The sequence below is a fragment of the Melanaphis sacchari genome, unplaced genomic scaffold (assembly GCF_002803265.2).
Source record: "Melanaphis sacchari strain LSU unplaced genomic scaffold, SCAv2.0 Contig73_pilon_pilon, whole genome shotgun sequence".
NCBI lineage: Eukaryota > Metazoa > Arthropoda > Insecta > Hemiptera > Aphididae > Melanaphis > Melanaphis sacchari.
Genome location: NW_020271525.1, coordinates 3,590,534 through 3,618,128, shown reverse-complemented (window position 1 = coordinate 3,618,128; position 27,595 = coordinate 3,590,534). Strand labels below are relative to the sequence as shown.

The window sequence follows — 27,595 nt, the reverse complement described above, 5'->3', positions numbered from 1 at the left end:
TATATTTTTGAGATTTGTTTAAACGACATTATTTTATAAATGTCTTAAAAAAAAGTTTACAGGGTATCTGACGTATACCACTCCTATTGTATACGTCCCTGTTATATAACAATTATACTGACAACTATTGTAGTTAATTTACTCGTAAAAATAAAATAAAAATGTTTTTTTTATACATGCGTGTGATATAATATAACTATATATATATTATATATTATTATACTTTGAAACATGAACAAGTAATATATCTTTGATAACCGTTAATCGATACAGTGTAAAAGATATTTTTCTAGTTTTAATTTGCTTTAATTCAATTGAAAACTATATGCGAACGAGGTTAGTTCCTACAAACATTTTTCAAGTCTAAAATTTAAAAAGTTAATAAAGTATTGATATTATTAATCATCGCACAGTGCAGTATAATACGAGTATAACTGCTATCTGTAAGCTAAGTTTTTTTCCTAGAATATATGAATAACCTAACCTATAGAAGATAGTAAAGCCGAAAAGATTGATTTGTTTGTAAAGTGAGTAATTGTCGATTTTGATAAAACAATAATAAAATATACTATATCTAATGTATAATATATATGTACGTGCACAAATTATACTTATTTTGTAATAAAATTAGGTTTTAGATAATTGATTTATGAACAAGGGACTAGGGCAGGGGTCGGAAACCTTTTCGTCGAAAAGAGCTATTTTTTATTTTTAAAAAAGTTACACAAGTTAGATTAGAGCTGCACAGGTTTGAAAAAACTTAATTTTTTTAGTTATAGTTATTACTGTTGTTAGTATAAACTATAGATAATAACGTAAGTACAAACAATTTATATTATAGATAATTATATCTATATTATTTATATTACACGGATCTCGATATATTGATTAATTTTCCAAACAGTCGCAGATTGCATGTTAAGTGGATCCGGAGCCGCAGGTTCCCGAATCTTGGTCCTTGACTAGAAAGTCAAGGAGATAGTACAATGATGTGTATAGAGTGTAAATAAATAGTTTTTTGATAGTATTATAATTTTCTCACCAAATGCCAGAAGTATAACAACTTAATGATTTTTTTTATTTTTATTCTAAACGTATTGAGAACGATAAAATTTTACTTCATAGAAAGTTATGTAGATTATGGTTACCTACATGAATACGTGAACGGTTAGAGTAAAGTTTGTTTTATGATTTTTTTTATATGAGCTTCCGTAGTACGCAAATGGATATGTTTGTAAAGAAATAACACAATGGGTCAGATGTTCTTCAAAAGTTTCTGTAGAATTAAAAATAAATTATATAATATTATAATCTATAACGTATTTGTTTTAACGAAATAAAATAAATTTTGGTTGTTAGGCTGTTGAGAAATAATTGTCTTAGATTATTAGAATAGTCTATTATATTTAATTAAATATTACATTATACATTCATAACTTGAAATACAATTTAAATATTGTCGACTAATGTATATTGTCAATGCAACTACTTACGAAATCTTCAAAATTACATAATTTTTTTTAGTTACCTTTAATGCTATCTATTAAATTTCCAGTACAAATAAAGATATATTTAGATAACCTTTTGTTATTACATATTCATTATTCATAAACGATTTGAATTTATTTTGCCTTTTTTTTTAATTGCTTATTTTTGAATATTTTTTCGATTTATTTTGCACAATAAGTGTATTCTTCATTAACAGTTTTTCAGTACATAGATTGAAACAGTTCAGTCCTGAAATTAATACATAATTTATATGTTATAGTAGTGCGTAGTACTTCATTTTAAAATTGTTATGCCAGTACACTATATCTTATTAGTGTATTACTTTTAATAGTGCTACCCAATAAACTATTGTTACAGGGAAGTTATGCATAAAAAATGTCTGATATACCTGCTAAATATCTATACTTTTTAAATTTATATCTATATAGTTATTGATAATTTATTAGGTAGAGATATAAATTATAATATTTCATATAATTCACTAAGTATTAAAACATAAAAGTATCTTTTATATTTTTAATATTTGTAATAATTTTTAGTTAAATTATCAGAAATGTATACAAATACAAGATAATTTATATAATTTTTGTTAATTTATTAAAAATCAAAGATAGATCAATTTTAATTTATTAGTAAATAGATTAAATTCATCAAAATTGGATATTATATAGATTATAGATTATAGACCATCGCATAACCACACTGTACGTACAATTCAATAAGCACACAAAACTATTGATAAATATGATAGATGTCGGATATAAAAGATAGATTTTGGAAATATTACTACATTGTTTACCAATTTTATTAATTGTTAAACATTTTTAGTTAATAAAAATACATCATAACACTGTCCAATAGCTAATAGACATGTTAATAATTCAGTTAGTACTTACTTACTTTCAATTAAGAACGTGAGTAACATTAAAGTATGATGGAAAGTAAAGAGGAATTTATGGACCATTTTTTTCTTCATGGTGATACGTGCTGTGGACTGCAGTAGTGAAGTATAATATCTTTTTTTTATGACATAAATTAAGACTTTAAAATGTTTTATGTTTATAATGTTGATTATGATAACAATTAAATTCAATGTTTAAAGTAATAAAAATGATCCAAAATATATATAGATATAATAATTACAAGTGTACTGTCTTTGTGTTCTTGTATACCTACATCTTGTATGTGTGAATAAAGTTTTTTATTTTGTCTATAAGTTTTATAGATACATTTTAAATGCATGGTTTCGGGATTTCTGGTTTTAATTTCAACAATGGTGAAATAAATATTTGGACTAGTTACAGTAAGCAACAATTTTAATAAGAATTATTGTTTATTTATATGGTTATACCTTACAATATTGAGGTAATAGTGAAATTATAATCTGTATAATTTAATTATCAAAGTTATTAGAAAAACAAATTTGACAACAGAATCTATCTTAGATATTTTTTAATCTTGGTTGATCACGGGGAAAACACCTATATATTGGCACACAGACACCTTGAGAATACATATCTTAAAAATATTTACAATTTTTTTTTTGCATGTTGTACATTCTAATAAGCTATTAAATAATATTAAACTTCATTCAGAAAACCGGAAAATTTTTGAATATTTTAATGATGAGGTTGAATCTATGAATAATATGTGCTATGACACTTAATGAAGATAAGGAGATGCGTTTTTATAAATAAATGTGTCAATGTGTGTATTATTCTGTTCACTCATTAAACCATTGAAAATAATGGTCTGCGCTGGATTTAAAAATTTAAAAATTTAATTGATTTAAATTTAAATTTTCACGTAGGGATTTTCACTTCAAATCATATATCATATAAAATATGCACGTCATATTTAGATGAGAAAAAATAACGTGCGTGTGTTTGATGATTTATAATAGATATCAGATGGAAACGCATAATTTTGGTAAGAAGTATGTATAGATACAGAACGGGTTAATTGTTCAATATGTTACTGTACACGTAGTGGTTAATACCATACCTGTTATTTAGATGAACAGTCGTATTAGTTTCGAATAAATCTGCAAACCGACATGAAACTGAAACCATGATAATAATAGTAAGATGTATGGATAAATAGAATGATAATAAAAAAAAAAAAAAATTAATAACAAAACGATTAAATATGTATGTATAATATATTATTATAAATATATAATAACGTGTGGTTTATAAATATACATTTTATACTTGATATAATTGTATAATATAGTCTACTCATTGAAATTACTCATTACAATATTCATCAAAATTAATTTTCTTTGAAAAAAAAACCACATAAAGATAAATAAAAATTTTAAGATTAAGTATTGGTTTGTATTGTGTTTAGTATAAACTGTATGTTAGATACGTATAATGTATTTATATAACAGTAATCTAAATGGTAGTTAAGTACCCGCAGTATCATATTAGGTACAATACAATATTGTGATGTACGTTATTATTTTCACAGTGGCTTTTTTTAATGGATTTATCAATTAATATTTATTTATTTTTAGTACAACATTATTATGATTTATATTAAAGGCTAAGTCATTAGCCTACAATTGAACAATAAAAATTGTACAATACAAATAGTTTTCTTCTAATAATGTTCAACTTATATAGAGTAACTCATTGAAACGAAAATGCTTAATGTAATAATATTGTTGTAACTTTTATTTATATTATTATAACTTTAATAGTAGTAATAATAATAATAATAATAATAATAATAATTATATTAATAATAATTATTATTTATTATTATTGCCGACAGATTAAACATAGCTCATGGCTGTTGTGTCGCTTTCTTTTGGACAACATGACTGACAACATGGGAACACACACTGTAGCGTATTTTTAAATGCTTCTCTGAAGTCTCTATTGAAGTAGGCATATATCAGTGGGTTCAGTGATGAATTGAAATAACCGATCCAAAACAACACAGTCACAAGTGTTTCTGGGAAGCTACATGGATCGCCGCATAACGTCGATATCACGTACCTAAAAATCAAATAAACAAAATATATTACCTATTAAATTATCTGTACACAGATGTATAGGTATTAAAAGTTATAAGTTAGGTATTGTATGCAAACTATTTAAAATAACACTAATATTGTGGAATCACAGAGTAGGTATATAATATTATATAATTAGTGATAGGTTTTCAATAAAATTTAAATAAAATAGTATTGTTATTTGTTAGTACTGATCAAATTGGGTGAATTAAAAAAATATTATTTGATGCTTTGATTTTGCAGAGTTGAATATTTAGTTAAAACAAGTCTATTGAGACCAGATGTATAGATAAGAATGTGATTTTGAAAATAAAATTTTGACACGATATAAAAATAACGTTCTTGAAGGTTTACTCTTATATGCTTCTTCAATTTTATAGCATATTAATGCATTGTGTATATTATGACTGATAAAACCTCGATTGTCCGTTAATACTATTATAAAAAATTTTTTGTAGTGATACAAGTCTCCTTTTTTTTCAAATAAAACCAACCTTATTTTATTATAAAATGTCAAGCAGATAAGTTTTTTAATAAATGCTTATGTATCTACATCAAATTTTGAATGAGTTGTTTTTGAATTATTAAAATGTATATTATAAGGATAATAGTCCTTAAACTTAATCTTAGTAAAGTAAGAGATTATATTATGTAGTATTAAATTTAGTATTTATTATTCACCTGCCCTTATTTTGAAGTCTTCTTAACTGATATCCCTATCCTATTCTCCCATTCAGATAAGTATTTAGGGTTAATGTTAATGACTTACGACTCATTTAGACACCAGACGTAAGTAAAAAACTTGTCTTAAATGTACGTCTCCGGTTGCTTAAAACATTAATATCTAATAAACATACTGAACTAAACACCAAACTACTCATTTAAAAACCTTTAATTAAACTGATGTGGACTAAAGCGTAATACCAAAAACTCCAATTTAAACAAAATTCAAACATTTTAAAACAAAATCCTACGCTCAATCACAAATGCCAATCTTTATATTTATATAATTTCATTCTACACTCAGATTTAAAAATTAAAACCATTCACGAAGAAGTTAATCTATTCTAAATTAAAAGTTAATTTAACCATAAAATAATACTCCTTAAAGAGATGGTATAAAATAACGTACTTGAAAATATGGATTATATGTAAATATACTTCGTAATTTCAAAAATAGGTATTTAAATATATTCATTATTAAAAAATAGGGGTGAAGTTTACTCGCCAAATTCCTCCGTAACGTCTTTATAACCTATAGTATTTATTTTTGTAATTTTAAGCTAGGTTACTACAAAAATTTGTTTTAATTCATATTTATAGATACTAAAATCGATTGGTCATTATTTATAGCTGATCTTTATGTTACAAATATAGATAAAAAAATACTTTTATCGTTTGCTGTGTGTGTTTATTATTTTTTCACCATCACAATAATAATAATAAATAATAGTAGTTATCAATTAAATTATTATAGGTTTTTTTCAACTGTCGTGCAGACCAGATCGAAGTGGTATAGTGGCGCGGCGGGCGGAAGGTTTCAAGTTCCTTACGCGAGGCGTAACTACCGGCCCTTCGTCGCTCATCACTTGCCGCAGACTGCAATTGCAGTACACTAAACTTTTCCCGGTCTCGAGGTGTTTATGGGCATCGAATCTCAACGGATCCGGAACGGCGTCGAAATTCTGCCGGAATGTTTAGCTCCGATGTGTGACATTTGGGTAACATCCGTAAAAACGAAACAGAACTTTAACAATTTTCGACTCTAGTATAATATTATATACGTGTATACATATTATATTATATCCTCTTAAAACTTTTGTGAATATAATATAATAATATATTCTATGCATATATTATTATTGTGTTTCCGTAACGAAATGCGTTGAATAAAAATAATACGTATTATAAGGGTTTTGGCTAGGTCGAATAAAGCACGATATATATGTATGTATTGTATGTATGTAGTAATTCACTATATTAAATTCTTGTCACTTTTTCTTTCAATAATTTAGTTATTCAAAATCTGGTTTTCGGAATTTTTATAAAATATACTTACAGTTAATATTTTTTTTTTATATTTTAAAAGACATGTATCGTGTGGGAGATACAAACTTCCATTTTTCAGATGAGAACCCCTATTTGAAAATTTTAGTAATTAGTATTAATCTGTATTGCATTTACGTTTATAATTTGTAAAAATATATTAAGTATAATAAACACTAAATCCAATATGTCATATATTTTATATTTTTGTAAAATTATTTTTAAAGATTATTAATATTTATAAATGAAAAATTACTCGTTAGAATTTTGAAATAGATGCATCAAAATTTTCAAAATATAATCTATTAAATAATTTACAGTAAGAAAAAGGGGTTTTTTTATTTTAAAAACAGAAGTTTCTATCGCCATATGGTATTTCTTAAGTAGCACAGAAAATCTTAAGAATTTTAAAATGTGGTATTTAAATATTTAAAAAATCGGAATTTGAATGAATTTATTATTAAAGAAAAAAAATGGGAATGAGCATGCCTGGCGAATTATTTTGTATATACATATATATTATATTTATAGCTAATAGCTTTATAAATTAATATAATATAAATGTATATTATTCAATAAGTTAGTGGGATACGTTTTAGATTTATTCACTGTAGAGTGGGAATTTTATACACATGATAAACATAAAAATTCTACTGTCATTGTAAATATATTATATTATTAAAAAGGTTTGTGCGACGGGATTTAATCTTCACGATCTGCTGCGCAAAAACTACGATTATCTCACAGTCCACAGAACAGTTTTGTTTTTTAATAACTAAAATTAACTATTTACTGGAATAGTATTCGTAACAATTCATCAAAAAATCACACTCGATGTTGATGATTAAAGAAAATCTTCTCCTCTAAAACGTGATTACAGACATATAAAACATATTATTATGTATAAAAAAAGATTCTTAAATCCACTCAAGATAAAAAAAAAGCATTTTTGGTAGATATATTGAAATACCTAAATTTTAGTCTCTCCTTTATAATTGTAATTGATTTCCCTTATATTTAAAACAATACGTGCATTATTGTTTTTTCTTTAGTCTTTTAACAGTCGATGTTTGTTCGTCAATATCGGTACTCGTTTATTTATTTTTCTTAAGTAATATAATGTAACGTATAAACTGTGAAAGTATGAAATTATTTATTTTAAAACAGATAAAAATAAGCATTTTCAATCTAAATAATGAATGTTACTGAATTTATTTAAATAGCAAATATAATTTCAATTCTCAATATTACATAGTTGTAATTTCTGTAATCTTATAGTTTATATATAATACTAATATTTATCAATATTTTATGCAGCATGGGAAAAGACGGTTGATCGTAAGGTCAACTTACTTTTAAGATATAAACTCGAATTCATTGACAACTTTATACCTGATCCTAAAGAAGTAAATGTTGGATTTATTTGATTACGTTAAGCTTTTTTGTGTGATTGCAACACATTATATTTTTATGTTTTATGAATTACGTTTTTATTGAAATAATTATCATAAAAAAATGTTTTATACCACCTATAGCAGTATTAATTTAGGATAATATGTTCCATTTTCACTGGTAAAAAGTATAATATAATTTGTACGTGCTTTGCAAAAAAAAAAACAACATATATATATCTACATAACTGTTGGTATCTCCAATATTAAAAATAAATAAACAACAACAAAAAATAAAAATCCATAGAATACATTTTTTACATTTGAAAAATATTTTATTTATTTACGCCTTGAACTACCAATTTCGCAGTTTAATATGCATATTATTATAATAATGTTGGGAATTTAACACATCTTCGAGAGAAAATTATCAGATTTAATAGTAGAAAAAATAAATAAATAATTCTGATGGTGATTATATTTACATCGTTATGATTCGATTATCTTAGCTGGGCGTTTCGCGTGATGATAATAATAATAAAAAACCGTCTCCAGTAAGACGTATAATGACTATACGAATTTAGCGAAACACATTTTGATATATTAAACGCTTGTGAAACTGGCGAAAAGCCATTTTAAACGAGCTATTCGCGTAGATAAACATTTTCTACGAGTTGATTTAATGATTCGGACGTATTCTGTCCAATGGAACCATAGCAGCAGTTAAAAAGTCGTAAAATGACAATTTTGCTGGAAATTAATATTATTTTATATATAAGACTAGTGCCAGATCAAGAGAAATGATACCCCCAGGCCTTGTACCAGGATATTGTCCTTATTATTAATGTTAATTTATGACAAAATCAGGGTGTAACATAGCAAATTCGTATTCATCAAAACCAATTTTGTGTTGTAATCTTTGTATTAAAGTGACTTGACCTATTATCAAACTTATAGAAAAAAAATTCGTTTTGATTTGATTGATGTTGAATATGGTAATATTGTAATAAACCATAGAGATTACGTTTGTGAATTTTAATTTAAAATTTTATTGATAAACTAATAAAATGTCCATTGGTAGAATTCCAAATAATTTAAATGTATTAAAAACATCATAGAATAGTTAACTATTAAATTTATTATTGATTTAAGTACCTACCTAATTATATAATTTATTATATTTTATGAAATAACCGTGTATCAATAAATTTGTATAATTTAAGAAATTACTTAGATAATCTTTTTGTTAGAACGCATAGAAGTTATAGAACATCAACAAGAACATTAAAGACTTATACAATTTTTCATATTATTGTATTAAATAAAAGCTTTCGAAAGGTTCAAGTACTGTCAAATTTTTAATTATGTAATCTTTTACGAAAAAACTAAATTTAATGTATTTTATTTGTATTAAAACAAAATGAGTGGTTGTTGAGTATTCAAATTTGGTGTAAATATATTTTAAGTGTAAATTTTGTATATAATTTGTTATTATTAAGGTTATATCATTATTTGTATAATATTTATTGAGTATTGTGAATAAAAACATTTAAGTTAAATATGGTAATTTTTTTTTAACACACACAAAAAAAAAAAAATCATTAAATAGGTTAACTGTATAAATTACTAAGAATAATATAAATATAATATTCAATTTATGTAGTTCGATTTATATAACATTTAAAATATTAAACTTGTTATTAAAACGATAAATTAGCGGTTTGAGGCTCAATGTCTTATAAATGTTTTAAACAAGAAGATAGGCTTTGTCATAATCTTGATATATCTTCGTAGATTCAACAATTGGGGCTCATATTCAGTACTCATACATATTAATTTCGTTAAGATGATTACGATAGGTAATTTACCAATAATCTACACATTATAATCGTAGTATTGTACAATAGTAATTTTCCGACGATGGGTTCATAATACATGAATGAGTATTTAATTATAATATCAAGGAACTATTAACGTATGACAAAATCTCAATAAAGGAATAAATAAAAAAAAAAGTAGTCGAGTATCGTTCTGCTGTACATGAGGTGTCGAGTGGATTACTATTGTAGGTCTGTTAAATTTGAATTCAATGATACATCATTGTATAGGAAAAACAATTCTGAGCTGAAACGATCTGTTAGCATTCAGCGTATATCTGCAAGTGATAATGTTTATTTGATATAGTTATTAAAGTCATTTATATTTTACTTTTAGTATTATGTAGTAGGTTGATATAATTTTTTTCTCGAAAATGTTGCATATATTGTAATATAATAATAATAATATATATATTTTTATGAAATATAATATAAAATATCAAAAATTGTTTGAGGTGAAATAATTATCTTATGGATAAATATGGAATATTGTAAATATTTAAATTTGAAATGCTCATAACAAATTAATTTGGTTTTTTAATAGAATTTTTTTTTACATAAAGGTTGAAAAATAAAGAACCATGTTTTAAGCCTTAGGTATAAAATACATTTTTATCATTTATTAACTACAAAATAATTTAATAATTTTCATGATTTTAATTAATTTTATAAAAATTCTAATTTAAAAACTTATAATACATTTTTTGAAAATTTCATGTATCTTTGCATAAAAATTTCCGTTTTTCTTTAATTTTTTATTTGTTTTTTCTAACTATAAAAATAAATATTAGGCATTTTTAAGTTTAACCTCTATTAAGAGTATTAAGTACAAACTTATATCAGATACTATATTTAAAATCAACCCTATTTTTAAAAATTGAATCATTTTATCGACAATTTATTGTGTACTCATACAAAAATCAAAACAAATGATAAAATCAATACATTTGCTCAATACTACGTTTATAATCTAAAAATAGGTATTATAAAATCGAATTCGAAAGACTATTTTATCGTTATGTGTAAAAATAACAGCCGTTCTTCATCATCTATTGATGATTGGAATACGATTGTATAATATCAAAACAAAAGAGCCGTCAATAACGATGATTTATAGCAAATGCATGAGTTTTTCTAGTTGATTTTTATGTGCTCCTCTCGTTCGACATCACAGCATCAGAGTTCTTAATTCCTCGAATCCATAAATAAATTGAATTAATATCGTCCAAAGCTTCTTGTAGATATTGTACAGTTGCTTGTACTCGATATTATTATTATCGGATGATGCGAAAATCTCTCACAGAAACGAATGTTTCTTGAATCAGCGCTGTGAGAAAGTACGCGAGGGATTTGTATTATTATTATTATTATTGTTATTAATATTATCATCTGAAAACACTACACCGAAATATGAAAGTAGCTATAAAATGATATTCGCCTCTCATCGTTTATATCGATTTATTTTTGTGTATTTTGTAATTTTATTTTCATATTATTTTTATTTTTTTTTTAATCTTAATAATATTATTTTTTGTTGTGTTGAAAAAAGAGGCCGTAATTATATGCACTATAACAATTTATTGTTATTATTTTCAATTCATCGGCACAATCTCATATAATTATCATACAAATAATAATAACTAGATTAAAATCGTTTTCCTCTTATAATTTAAACTTAGGAAATGAAAATAATAATATTTTTATTCATTAATATAAATGCTACCTACCTTGTTCATTTAATCGTGTTTGGTTATTTATGATTTTTGGTCAAAGACCTTATGAGTAGTAACTGTATACAAAAATTAGATTAGAAAAATAATAGTGATATTAATTAATTAACAAATTTTTAATAACAGAATACAATTTCTTCTAATTCAAATTCAATCGTAAACAGCAGGCTCAGCAGGGTTGGGTATTATTCGTATGAAAAGTTATTTTTTATTTTATTACTGATTTTTATTTTTATTTATTATTTATTATTTCCATAATCATGTAAATAATAAATAGAAATTCTAAAAAACGGTTGTGATTTAAAACTTACGTACTTGTATCTGTTCAATAACAACCATAAATGCAACTAAAGGGTGCGGGACGGCTAAGTTATTTTTACATAATTCAAATATTTTAAAATTTGCAAAAACCTTTTTTTTTTTTTGTAAAAAAATGTATCTACTGTAAAAAGAAAAATATGAATGATATTTATTTAGAAATGTATTAAGGTTTTATGATACATATTTTTACATGTAAAATTATTTAATAATATATTTTAATTAAATTACAAGTCTTTTTTATACATTTTATACATTTTTAATTGGCTGAAAATATCACTGAATTTCAATTATATCAAATAGTATTTCCTAACTTTTTATATTTTTTATCGATAAAAACTAGTGGCAATTACTCTACTTGTAATATTTTTTATGGTTGAACGCTTATTTTTGGCTATGAGACGAATCAACACATCATACCTACGGTCAACCATAGTCAAAGTCAGATTGACACGGTCCGCACTATCGTAAATTCAATGTACTCGTACACTGATAGTCTACGCGTCGCGTTGTTTTTCCTCAGCCACATAACGTGAGAGTGAAAAAATAAGTCACGATGGCTCAGTAAATTATTTACATAGTTTTAAATGTGTTTGGCCGTGGGTTGAAATCCGTACCTTAGGTTTATTTTTTTACTTATTTTTCTAATGTACATCAATGACACATCACGTCACAACTATGTAGATCAATGTCAAGATTTAATTTGGCTATATGCCTAATGTCTTTATGTGTTACACACATTAATTGATCCGGAAAATGTATGATCAGTGTTTATAAGCTAAAATTAAATAAAAATGAAATTTGTTTAAATAAAATTAATTAATTGTATTTATATTTTTTTTAAATAGTGTTTTGCTATTAAATGTAGTATTAAATGGGTATTCGGATAATTTAGAGTTTGATAGTCGAAAGTAAACTATTTTTTTGTCTTGTCTTCAGCTCCATAACGTAGGTAATATATATGGTTAAACACGACATATAACACTAATAATAACAATATTTTTGATAAATAGAATAATAATTCCGACTATAGTAGTTAGATCAATTATTAGAGATATCGAGTTTATATAGATATTGCGATTTCGTTTAGTTTAGTATAGGCGTTTGATCGTTTGAAACAACTATGTACATTTTTCTATAACTATTATTCCTAAATGTGTAAATGAGTCTGAAAATTACGGATGACATGAGTACCTAATACGAGTGACAGTAATACTATTTTAATTCATATTTCATAGTGATGAAAGTGATAATGGTAATCTCTAAGTACACCATTTTTGAAGTTTATTACTATTTCCGCAGATAAACTAAGATCTTCAGAACCAGTTTCAATGGATACTTCATTTTATGATATTTTTTAAATTGGTTTCTTTTGATTCAAAAAATATAATAACCAGTTGTGTTAAATATGAGCCAAAAAATGTCAACATCAAGGGATCTTAATGTTCATCGTTAAATTTTAAATCCCATTTAAAGAGAAAGCACGATTATTCGGATTTAGAATAATATGAAAAGAATATTATTGAAGTTTAAAAATGATAAAAAAAATAAATTTGACGTATCTTATATGGATATTATAAATTGTAAAAATAAAATAAAATAATTAAATATTGTCAAAATAAATTTGATGAAGACGTAACTAATTTCATTATTCATTATTCAATGGCACATTTAAGTATACTAATGAATCATTTTTTTCTAAGAAAATGTTTATCAATTTTGGAGTTCTTGAAAAGAACAGTTTAAATTTAATAAGTCATCGAAGTTTTAGGAGAAAAATTGAAATTCATTTTGATAAAAATAATGAGGGAGTAAAAAGGACTCTGGAAAAAGTAAAATATTTGTATTCATGATTTTAATGAATACAATTATTCAGAATAAAAATTATTCTTTATTTGTAAATAAACTAGTTGCTTATGCTTTTACTTTTTTAAATTTTTATTTATTTTTACCTAATTTTTGTAGACAGACAGTAACGAACGTGTGTATTTTTTATTTATACCATAACTCTGTAATCCGCACCGGCATTGTTGTTGATTGACTCGGTGTGATATTTGATACCCACCTTCTAGATCTTATGTACGTATTCATTGACAATTTGAATTAAATAAATAACATTAACCTATAGTTATAGTGTCTATTTTTTTTTTCAATTTTTTTCTAACAGTTTCCCATGGTTGTACGATTGCGTAACTCTATTTTACTTTTGTACGCATGTCCCTGAGGAATGAGGAGTATAGAACAGGGATATATCTACGTTAGTTATTTTCGCCAACGAGCAAGACACATGACGCAGGCACAATTTTTACGGATGTGCACATCAAGAAAGATGTTTGTTTTAGAATTGATATACCTCAGCTAGTATTAGCACTTTATACGTATACTAACTTTTATATAGTTATCCAATTGTTTTCACTGATCGATAGTCTCTCATAAGTCATTAAGTTATTATTTGCAATGTGTCCAAATCGTGTAAATATTAGCTTGCGTTTAATTCAACTGCAGCGTAGTATTGAGTTATTTTTTTGATTTTATTTAAGAATTAATTTAAACTTTGTTTTATGTTAACGAAGAAAATATATCAGGTAGATCAAAAAGTGCAACAAATGTTGATTCACTTTGCAATCGTGGTATAGTTATGTTGAAACACTATTAAATTCTTAGAACCGTAGTTATATCTCATAAATTATCAATAAGTTATTTGTTGATGGAGGTGAAGAAAGCAAATGTCTGTCCATAGAATTTTATAAGAAATAAAGTAAAGCAATAGAAAATCAAATTTATTCAACAGTTTTATGTAAGTGACGAAGAAAATCATTTACAATTTTGTGATTATAGACACTACATAAAATAGACCAGGTTCTATTAATTTCAGATAATTAATATTAAACGACGTATCTATTTTAAAAAATGGTTAATATTCTTTTACAAAATAATAAACTTATTTTTCTTTAGTTTGATTGATTTCAACTCAATTTTTAACAATTTTAAACGATTTTTAAAAATATGATAAATATAATGGCCATCTTAAAAATTACAAAATATTAAATTTCAAACATTTTTTGCAGTTAAGATTTTTGAATTTTTGAAAAACAAATTTTGAAACATGTTATTCATTTGGAGTTTTCTTATTATTATAAAATAATCTGTATCTAAATATATTGATTTGTCATGGAGACACTAAGGTGATACGGGACTTATGGGACACATACACCCTACGGGTTGATTTAAGCTCTTGTCGACCTGTATTACATTAAGTTAAAATTAATTTCTGTTAAATTGTATGCCAGTTGACCTTCTCAACATAAAATTAATAAATATTCTAATTAGCCCAAGGTTAATTCTGTATTAATTTATTTTATTTCATATATTTCCCTACAAAAGTCTTGCAGACTATGACTTTCACACCTTAGGTGTTTTGTGGATCTCAGGTTAGCAACCTATATGTGTTATACTAGGATTGTCAGCAATCATTAAGTCTTTACAAGACTGATTACAAAAACATGATGCACACATTTATTTTCATTGAATGTATAAACAAATCGTCTGTGAACAATTTTTTCAAAAAAAAATTCATAATAATTTTAAATAATTAAAAATGTATTTTTGTTTGAAAACATTATGAGTAGCATGCAATTTTAAATTTTGATTTAATATAAATATTTCTAAAGATCGGTAATACGCAAATTTTAACTAATACTAAAAACGATGACACGGTTTTATAACGGTTTTTAGCCATGCTTAATAACTGTATAGGACTTGGAGAAATCCCAAATTCTAGAACGTTCAAGTATCCAAATGGACGAAAGATAAGATGGCTAATGTGGATTTACACTGTTCAAAGCGTGTGCTGTACTGCTGTTGGTGTTGGCGAGCGTCTTGATGTGCGCGTTTATCGACGATTCATGTCACTGATAAAGTTTTAAAAGTTCAAAGACGTTCATTATTAAGTTTGTCGGCAATAAATAATGCTATCAGCGTGTGAGGCAACCGATAACATAGTCAATAAAGAAATCCACGGAACAATAGCGCTTTAACTTTACTTCCCGAAATACGCAGTGAACGCTATATTGAGAATCCAATTTTAATAATGTCGCAACCTTTAAGATTTATATCGCCACAAAAAAATATTGAGCTACTATTTTTCATTATTGTACATAAATTTCAAATGTGGAACTCTATAACACGTATGTCGTCTTCACCGATACTGTTCTACAATAACAATTCGCTTATACAACTATACTTAAGGGACGTTGCGTGATTATTTTTCAATTTTAAAAAAATAATAAAACTACTTAGGTATAAATAAGTACGGTAAAAAGAACCGAGAGAAACCATTCGTAGTGCGTTATTATGTGACTCCATTAAAATTAATGATGATAAAGTCCACGTATTAGACCGTTAAACGCATTTTACGATATATATCTGTAAAGTTATATATAGATTATCATAGCTATTATATTGGAATAACACCCAGAGATATTGAATTTGAGTAGGTTTTAAAATATCTATAGATAAATTAGACTAATTAAACAATAATCTTAATTTTAATCGTATGCATGCATCAAAAAGCATTTCAATTCAATAAGTATAAACTGTAGAGATCTAGAATTTTGAACATTTTGAGGCATTACAATTTTAGATTTTCTTTAGTATTTTTCGATTTTTGTTAATAAGTTATCATGAACGCCAAAAGCACTATTTTTATATTGCCATTTGAAATTATAATTTTGAGGAAATCGAATATTTTAACCAAAAATGAGTAATGATTTTAATTATTTTGTTGTGATTCAAAAATCTTAATTTATTATAACTTACTGTATTACTGATATTAATGTAAATAAATTATAAAGTATTCTTAATAACTGAAACTGAAATTTCGGCTAGAATACGATTTCATTGAATTTAAATTTGACATACTTATTACAGTGACCTACTCAATGACAAAGTACATTCAAAACCTACTAAACAGCGAGACTTATTTTTTATAAATAAAGCACACATCTAAGTGATGGATCAAATAGATTCAAAAATATGTATAACCAGGTTTATTTATCTCAGTTATAAAAAGTTATGATAATATTATGTTATTGAAAAATAATTCATGTTATATTAATTACATACACACTCATTATTGTAATACGAATATTAGGTTTTTAATAATGTTTCATTGAGTACGCATTTACAATGTTACTCTTTTGCTGCAGAGTATATAGGCGTATAGTGCACCTATAATATTTTAATATTTAGCTAAAAGCTAAATAAAAGTGTGTCACAATAGTATAATGTGTATTGAGTAACGCGTATAATATTATAAAATATTTACCAAAGAAAAAATGGCAACCAACACAACAGGAATACGCCCATGATGATCCCCAGCGTGCGAGCAGCTTTGTGCTCGGTCCTCCAACTTGTACTCGTGGTCTTTGTCACCGCAGGAACTGAAAAATAAAATATCATTTAAATAGTTTTTTAATCTCACGTGAAATAATATGTGGATAATAATACAAATTTGCATACTCCAAATATCATCGGAAAACCTCGCAATGTATGTATTTTATGAGGTAATTAAATATTGTTTACACACGTGCAAACTTTACGAATATAGTATTATTATACATTCCAAACCACCGCCGTGGTCGATTTGAAATTCATTCTAAGTGTTTGATACAAAATATCTCATATTATAGTTTTTAATCCGGATCTCATGTGATATATCGTAGCGCGTCTGTGTGGTGTACCAGTGCAAGTTTATATTTATGGATACATCGAGATGTCAAAATCAGCTCGTATAGAAGTTAAGGAAACTATCATTAAAGTTATCTCGAGGGAGAATATTTGATAATTATAGTGTACCGCTTAAATCACAACGGTAGCACCAGTTAATTAGTCTAAAATTCTGATAGTAAAATATAATGTATCAAACATTGAAATATCAATTAAGTTTGTGTGCATTTTATTCCACTGCGCTGACGGTGGATAATGATCAGCAGTAACCTCCAAATTTATATATAAATATTTTAATTTCAATAAATCTGATTTAATATATGAATAAAATTAGCTTCTTTACAAAAAATATTTGATAATTAGAAAAACTACGAAAAAAGTTTTAGACAAACCAGTTATTTTTAACTTGTGCCACGAAAGTTCTGAAATAGTGTAAATAAAAAAATATGAATGGATTAAAATTGATCGACTTGTTAGACATCTATCTGTTTCTTTTTTTTGATAATTGGATATTTTTTTAGAAGGTACACTTAAATCTTAAATTTCAATTTTTATGTACAATACAGTATTACTGTTATTCGGTTTTATTTACTTAAAATCAGTTTCTTTAAAATTTTTTCTTAGACCAGCTATTGTATCAATTACAAGGATGAGCTCAACTAGAAAAAACCAACTTGTTATAGAAACGTTTCAAATAATGTTTTTTAGAAGTTGGCATCGGCAGGAAGCTCGGTTTAGACACTGACATTGATACATGGTATGACACAAGTTTCTTTTCGAATGGAGTGTATGAATTTAACCTACTCAGACACTTTTCTTTTAATTTATTAAATCAATGTCCTAGGTCTTAGCAAGAAAGCAGTTTCTATTCTAAAAGTCCGCTACAATTTTCATTAAAAAAAAAAAAAAGAATGTAAATAAACGCAGCTGCGTCCTTTAAACAACTTGCTGTACTGAAGATAAACCTAAAAAACCCTTTTCTAATTCACGTTTAAATTAATTTTGTGATTTAATTAAAATTTACTGGTCTCATAAGTAATTCGTCTGCGGCGTAAGTACAAAGCTCTGCTAAAATTTTAGCCGGCCTTCCGTTTGTGGGATTACAATATTTTAGTATATTGTAAAACATAATAATATAATATTTCGATGTAACAAGTGGCGTGATTGTGTGTGTATGTCAGCCACGATTGAGATTATGGCGAGACCAATAGCTTATTTACATTTCTCGCGTGGTTTGAAACATTGCGCGTTCTTGATTATTTTTAACGAGTGCACCCAAATGTGTCACAAAGATGATCTATGTTTATCTTTTGATGATAAATAAACAATTATTTGATTCGGTCGAAAGACAACATGACAAGTGAAACCCACCGATGTTAAAATTATAGAGCGTTTCAAAAATGTATTCTTTGCCATACCGTTCAAATATCACTACAACTTACACTAAAACGACAAGTACATTTTAAATATGTATACTTATATAAAACATTTTTTCACAAATGACCATGTTTAATATGTTGACCTTTATTTTTAACTTAAGTTTTTAGATTTTTTTTGAATGTCCTTAAATAAATTTACTAACGGCTTATACTAGTTTACACTTAATGTTTTTATTATTGTTGTTATTATTTAAATACAAAAATAAAACACTGAAATAGATTAAATTTTATTTAAATTTTTTCTAAAACTATCATAGTTTTTGTCAACACAAAATTGATAAAATTGATGCATTTTTAATATTTAGTGTTTGGTGTAATAAATAGAAACATAAAACAAAGATGATGTCGTGTGTACAATTTTTATCATAAAAGTAATAAAAACACATTACCTATTATTTTTTATTTTTTCGTTTTTTTTTATATATATATTCCAATTTAAATAGTTATACAATTATTTAAATTTGATTTACGTTAATATTTTTATTTTTGAATTATATAGATTTTTTAAAATAAATTTGCATTCATAACGATGTTTTCGTGGTATTGTTATTATTGTTTATTCAAATATAAAATGAAAATAGTTTAAATTTTTTGTATACGTGTCGATGAGTAAAAAAAAAAATGTAATTTAAAAAAACAATGAAAAAAAAATGATCGAATTTAGACATTACTATGTTAGTAATTATTTTGAAACTATTTCAAGTTTTAATAAATATGTATTATTTTTATTAATTGCATAATAATATGCGTAATAATTTATAGAAAAAATTAAGTCAACAATTCATAGTTTATAATCTTGATATATTAATTATAAAATATAATTCAATGCAATTGGTTATTTTTCGAAGAAAAGTGTATATTGTTGGTATGAGTTAAATAGAAAAACAAATGAATAAATAGACTAATTTGTTTATATATAGTACTATTGTAGAATTATTATTTATTATTAGTCTTTAAGTTTTAAATAGATATCGAGAAGGCACTAATTGCTATATTTTTTTTGTTATCAGTACAAATTTTCTTATAAAAAGATTGACGACAAAAAAATATGCCGACACTAGAACTGCAAGCACTATTAGTTGCATATATTATGTAAAAAACTTTAACTATTGCCATTGCAGATAGAACCATAAGTCACCGAGTGCTATCGGTGTATTATAGCTTATAAATTTACAACACTAGATTCGATTCAATAACGCAACATTGACACCTATCTATAAGCGGTAAATATTCGTATTTTTATCTCTGCAGAACATCTTTTAATTTGGTGTGATGATGAAAATAGTGTTCTGCTTTTATTTAGATTATATTCTACCTTTTGTGATAAATCTTGCCGACTATATAGCTTAATTGTGTAGGTACTAGCGGCGGCGGTGCAATTTAATATATTTTTAAAATGATTTCCTCCTTCCTAGTTCCTCCTCCCTTTCGCTCCATTGCCTGTTTTCATTTTATAATGTGGGTTCTTACACAAAATTCAATGTTATAATTTAAGTGTATAATTGTATATATACTTAAGAATATATATATATTTTTAGGTCAAATTCCAGGTAGACTACGACCAACCGTAGTTGTATTGTGGTGCATTCAAAACTCTGACCCATCTATTTAACGTATACCTATTATGTATTCTTTCTCGGGATCGATTTGGATGCCACAATGAAGCGTCCAGATTAAAATTAAGGATATTATTAAGCTTGATGAATCTGAGAATGAGTCCTGCAGACCAACAAAATAGATAATCATGTATAGTGTTTACATGCATGGGCGCCCATAGGTAATATTTTAGGGGGGGGGGTCAAAATAAAAAAATTTTCGAAAGTAAGATAATAAAGATTTAATGTTATTTTTCACATATAAATGTATACACTATACATGCATGTTATATTTTTATTTGTATATATATATATAGTGTATTAATATAATAATTGCCATACGAATAAATAAATAAATATATAATAATTGTCATATGAATAAATAAATAAATAAATAATAATTTTAATAAGTATATAAAAAAATAGAAATTAAATATTATAATTAAGTATATTATTCGGTATCAGTAAATAAGAACTGTAAATTTCTTCGTTTTATTCCAAACATATTAATGACATCCTGAATGAAAGTATCCTTGTTTGCGTTAGGTTAAAATATTTGTAGTACCTATATTGTGATCTTTATAGATTTACCACAAATTATCTGCGATAAATTATTTTACGTATAGGTTATACAGACTACAGAATACGACCTAACTATGATGTTAATATACGATAAAAATGAGTATATTTTTATATTTATTTCATATCTTAAAAGTGATTTCAACAAATAATTTGCCTCGGTAATAAGGTAATATTGTGGTAATATTTTTTCCAGGGGGGGGGCAAGTGCCCTGTCTTGCCCCCCCCCCAATGGGCGCCCATGTTTACATGTTATTGATATGAATTTGAATTGTAATTATACTCTAGTGTTAATAATTATTATACTAAAACTATGTATACTAATCGACAGCTAATGCGATTAGTCGTTTATCGCGTAACACCGTGCCGTGACATTATATTATATAAACCACTAATTTCCAATGTAATCTATTAATATTTGAATTCATATGACATTTTACAAGTTAAAATTGATTAATATTGAAGAGTTATTTTTTCAATGGCAATAGTGTAATTTCATGGTAAAAAATAAAAATATGTTTTTATTTAATTAATTAACAAAAAAAAATAATAAATAATAATTATAATAGAGGATAATAATAATTTATTGATTATACATTTTATTGCAAGCATAAATAATTTTAAAGGTATACAACTATTTAATCGTTTGAGACAAACACATTTTCCATAAAAATACTATTCATTAAATAATTTTTCAAGTATAATTATTCTACATATTATATTCTAGTCATATTGTTGTTCATTTATTTATCATGATCAAATTATCTGAGATTTAAGTCACCAAAAATTGTTCTGGATAGTTTATCTATTCTTATAAAATGAATAAGTTTAATAGGTAAAGTTTTTATTTTTATTCAATATTAAATTCTGAACGAGCATTCGATTTTGGGAAATAATATACATATTTATAAATATATACATATTTTTTAAAATTAGTTATGTTTTTCGTTAATGCTTAAAAATAAATAACCAAAATATTTTTATAAAATACTAATTTTGAAAAATATATTTATGTTATCGATTTTTAAATAGGTCTGCTGTTATTAATCTATTTATAGACATATCAATTTTCATCTTTTTTTAGTTTTTTTAATTTATATTGATAACATAGTTTCTCAATAAAAAAGCTTGAAAATTTAATATTTCTTCATGAATTATCCTTACAACTACTATAAGAACATCGAATAGTTGTGATTTTTTTTTAAGTGTTTCAAATTTTGACAAAATTGAATATTTAAAACATCACTATTTTTCTTCTAAAGGTTTTAGTTATTTTATTGTTATTTAAAAAAATAAAAATATTTGACCTAGATATAATTTATAAAATGTATTGTTAATAGACACTATTATACACCAATTCTACACATAATAGATTTTTGGATAAAATTATTTATCATTGTATTCAAGTTTAACACATAAATTGATACATTTGATTAAAACTTATTATTCAACTTTAAAATTTTCTTTTTTTATATTTGAATATAGTAAAAATGCTTAAAGTGTAATTTAATGTTTAATTCAATATTATATTTAAAATTCTAAATTGGATGATTAAATATCAAAAGTTAAGTGTGATAATATCCCAAATAAGCTTCAAAAATTATTTTACCTTATTTCAATAAGAATATTTAGAATTGTATTACGTAATATAAGAACATAATATAATACACTACTATTGTGTTTACTGTATATGTATATAGTGCAAAATTGAGAATATATTATTCACTTATTAATTGATTCTGAGTAATTTTGGCTTCAATATTTAGATTAATAGTACTATATATAAAAACATTTTCTTAAAATTAAAACATATAGAGATATTAATGATAACTTGTGCTTGAGTAATAAGAAATGTAATCAATTGAATTGATTTTAAATTAGAGTACAATTACATATTTATAATAAGATTGATTATTGTATACTTTATAATAATTATAGTAATGTGACAATGATATTGATTTTAGTAATCATATATTGTTATCCATTGTTAATAGTTAACCAAATATTTAGATTTTTTTTAAAAACTGAACAGTATATTATTTTCATTCTCCAAGTTTGGGTTTAAACTTATATCAGTCTTTATTCTCTTAGTATTAAGCTAAAAGCTTATAATAATATAAGAACATTTATATTAGTCCGTTTGTTAGTGAATATTAATATATTTAAATAAAATGTCTATATAATGGAATTACGAAAACATAAATATATAGTCTTAGAAGTTGATTAAAATTAAAATTAAATTGTTTCATACTCTAGATACTTTTAAAATTAATACCACAAACATTTTGAACCCATGGATAACGATAAATCATTACTTCAAAACTTAATGTTTCGTGTTTTGTGGTGAAAGAAATAAACCAAAACCGAAAAAATTAGGTTAAATTATAACACTGTTAATATATTATCATAAAATATGAAGTTTCAATAAAAGTATGTTATTTCTTTAAAAAAAAAAGTTATTTCCGGTAAATAAAGTTTGTATTAGGTTCTTTAAGTTTTAATTAATTTTTTTTTTTATTCATAATCGTTTTATTTTGAAAATAAACAAAAATTATTTAAAATTATGTGAAAAAATAGATGTAATAAATAACGGACGTTTAAATCACTATATAAAAATGTATTACTTAAAATGTTCATAATGAAAAAAAGTTTAAACTATTGACTTTATTTTGATTTAATAAACAGATAGGGTTCAACCCAACATCAGAAATCATTGTTTGAATTCACACACCTAAACTTAATTGAAAAGAGCGTTACATTATTATTGTTATAAACTTAAATACGTTGATAATTCATTACATTTAAAAATAAATACGTCCTAAGATTTATCTTTTTTGGTTTGTATAAGCCGTTTTTAATTCTCATAGTTTTAAAACCTTAAAAATAAAAAAGAAAATGTATTAACAATTTTTATATGGCAATGATCCAAGTATTCTTACATAAATATTTAAAATATAATAACTTAAAGTACTTACTTAAAACTATAGTTTTAATTTTAAAAATATATAGATACCTATATTTTAAAGTAAAACTATCTTAAAAGCTAACTAAAATGGTTGTTGACTTAGTAAAATTTAAATTTAAACTCTTAATTATAAGTGTTGGTTATATTTATTTAACGATGCATAAATAATCAAATCAAAATGGTTTAATAAACTTTATAGGTACAGTTTTAAGTTTTTATACATATTACAATAATACAAAGTGCAAATAAAAATAATTACCTATAATATCGTTGTAAAATTATAATTTTAAGCATGTAAAATAACGGTAGTTTGAAATTTAAATCAAATTTATTAAATATTATAATAATTGACGAGGACTTTAATTATCTATGATAATTAAAAGACTATAAAAAAATTCAATACGTTTTTATTGAATTCAACTCAAGTCTTAAAGTTCAAACTAATATTTTTTTTGTCAATAATTTTCAACAATAATTTAAAAAATTCTAAAAATAATATTAAAAAGAATTATTGATAATATAATCAAGTTCTAGACTTAAAAGATTTTACAAAGCAGAATTAATTAATATAAAATTTAAAAATCAATAGTCTATCTTATACACGTAGAATTACGCAAAGTTATCATAAAAATAATAATTACGCTTTACAAAAATATTACGTATATTAGTGACTCTTACGACTTGAGAAATTAAATTAAATTGATTTAAATTTGATTGATAAATACCAGATTAATATAAAATAAACAGTTGACCTAATTAAGTTTTAATTAATTTTTCTATTTAAAATCTTTATATATTTATTGTATATGTTCATTACAATTAAACAAATAAACCGTTCACACAATTTTACTAATTATTTAATATTATACCAAACAATACAGAGGTAAGGTATGAAATAAAAATTAATTTGTCAAAGGTATTAAAAAGTGAACTAAATATAGGTATTAGGTATTTACTTGTCAGAAAAATAGAAAATAACTGTGACGATGATGGCTAAAAAAGTATGTTTTTTTTTTTTTTTTGTCACATTCCATTACGTATCGAATAGTTTAAACGTATTTAAGCCTATAAAAACACGACGGACATAAAAGTATCTTTTGACAACCTAACTCTCGTATCATGTATACACATTTAAATAAATTTAAATATGGTTTTAGATTCTCTTGTAGACTATTGGTTTTAAATATATATATTTTTTTGAACTGACACGTATCATGAATACAATAACATGATTATTTTCCGCCAAACAAACTATTTTTCAATACTTTTTGAGTCAGAATATTTTGTATCAAAAAGCTATAGTAAATTTCTCATAAAGTAACTTAAATCATTCAGATGGATTTGAACACGTTTGTATGTCAATATTATAACTTCTTTGTGTTTTTGAAATTGCGAAAATCCGAATTAATAACAAAATAGGTACACATGGAAAATTACTGACTTAAGTAGATAAATTAAACCGACGTCGATAAATTTTCTAATAAAATAATTATATTCAGAAGTTGTTTCTGAAAAAGTAAAATCCAAATAAAACTGAATGTGTATTTTAATAGTCTGTAAAATTTATTTTTATTCTGAAAACACGGTGTAATAATTTGTTGTTTTGGGGAATTATGGTAAAACCTCTTTTCCTTTTGTTTTATAATTACAAAATTAATTCAAAGTGTCAAGCATTGAAGCAACAAAAAAAGAAAAGCAAACACAGAAAACTAAAGTTAAAATTGTCTATTTTTTTTAATTACAATTAACATTGTATGGAGATATTCCCATTACTTGTTTTAATGTGGGTGAGTATAGAGGATATTAATTTTTTTTTCTTTAAACAACATGAGTATTTATTTATTTATAAATGCAAAACATGGAGAAATGTTTTATATTTTATTCATTATAAAAAAATAAATAAAAAGATATGTAACAAAATATCATTCGACAACAACAATGAATATTTGAGATTCAACGATTATAATATAATTTGTTCTTATTTAATGTGTCACACATCACAATATAATTAGTGAAGTCTCATAAAATATCTGTATAAAACATACATTTATAAAAATTATATGGCTATAGCATGTGACGTTATTATATTTTAAGATATCTCAATATTCTACACAGTAATTTAGTTCTTTTATAATCCATATTCCGTCACTATAATTAAATGTGCTAAATAAATATTTAAGACATTTGATGTCATGCGTTAACGCAGATTTTTACTTTATATAATAGAATTCTTATATTTAAAAATTCCTCATATTATATTATATATTTATAACAAATTACACTAATAAGCTAAGGACATTTCTTAGTTCATGTATTGTATGTATTGCGTATCTAAAGGGTACACGTACCCATAACGTATATCTATATATAAATAAATAAAATAAAATAACACGTAATTAATTATATTAATTATATATTTTTTTTTACTCTAAATATGTGTAGAAAAATTAAAGTTATTTGAATTTTTTATGAAAATAGTAGTTACTTCAATAATAAATGGTTTAAGTTATATTTGTCAACCATAAAATGTTTTTAGATAAACATGTGTTTCGGTAATACAAATAATCTTTTAAATTTACCAAAAGTATTAATCTACAACGTACATAGTAGATATAGTATAAGAAAGTAAAATTTATATGAAGAAATGTTTGCAGCATTTGCTGTTTAAATATTGATAAAGATTTTTTCAAAAATACTAAAAATGAAACAATTCATTTATATAGTAATTCCAAGGTAATTTAATTATACATCGTTAATTATATATACATGTAGTTATATTGTGTATGGGTTATGCCATTTAATAAATAACTATGCATAATTTTTTTTTTTAAGTTTAAATAATTGTGGTTTACTTGCTTAAAGAGCAGCATGCTGTGTTTTCGAATTCATAGTACATATATATATATATATATTTTCCAGTGATTAAATGTCATAAAAAATGTTCACCATGCATATAGAATACTGGTAAGTATTTATAATATAACATTATTAAGAAAACCTTGCGTGTATAAATTGTACAGCAATACTACCGAAACGTTTAGAGTTAATATTATAATATATAAAATATAATTATTACGAAATAAAATTAGAGCAAGCATATATAAGATTTGTTAGGGATCAATAATTTTTGTAGATTGTTTGAATGTGAGGACAAAAAAAAATAAATAATTACTCATGATTAAAACCCACATCAAATGCAATGTTAGCAATAATAGTTATAATAAAAAAAAAATTATTAATAGCCAACTTCGTTTGATTTGCATAACAATGTATTTAATAAATTGGATGAAAAAAAAATGCTGAACTGTTTTAAAGGTTAAAGGTAAAAAAAAAAATCGTTTTTGATGGGGTAGCCCTGAGAATTTTTATTTTTTCTCAATCCAATGATATTTAT

General features: G+C 24.4%; 1 protein-coding gene across 1 annotated transcript in view; it reads right to left on the bottom strand.

Moving 5' to 3' along the window:
* Positions 1-3,702: 3,702 nt before the first annotated feature.
* The window catches only part of LOC112600981 (octopamine receptor beta-3R-like), a 171,966-nt gene continuing 148,073 nt past the window's right edge, over positions 3,703-27,595 (bottom strand). The window contains exons 4-5 of the mRNA XM_025348355.1: positions 17,223-17,337; positions 3,703-4,517 (exon numbers count right to left, since the gene is read on the bottom strand). Of these exons, the coding sequence (XP_025204140.1) occupies positions 4,292-4,517; positions 17,223-17,337 (341 nt within the window). The 3' untranslated portion in view covers positions 3,703-4,291. The remainder of the gene's footprint in view (positions 4,518-17,222; positions 17,338-27,595) is intronic.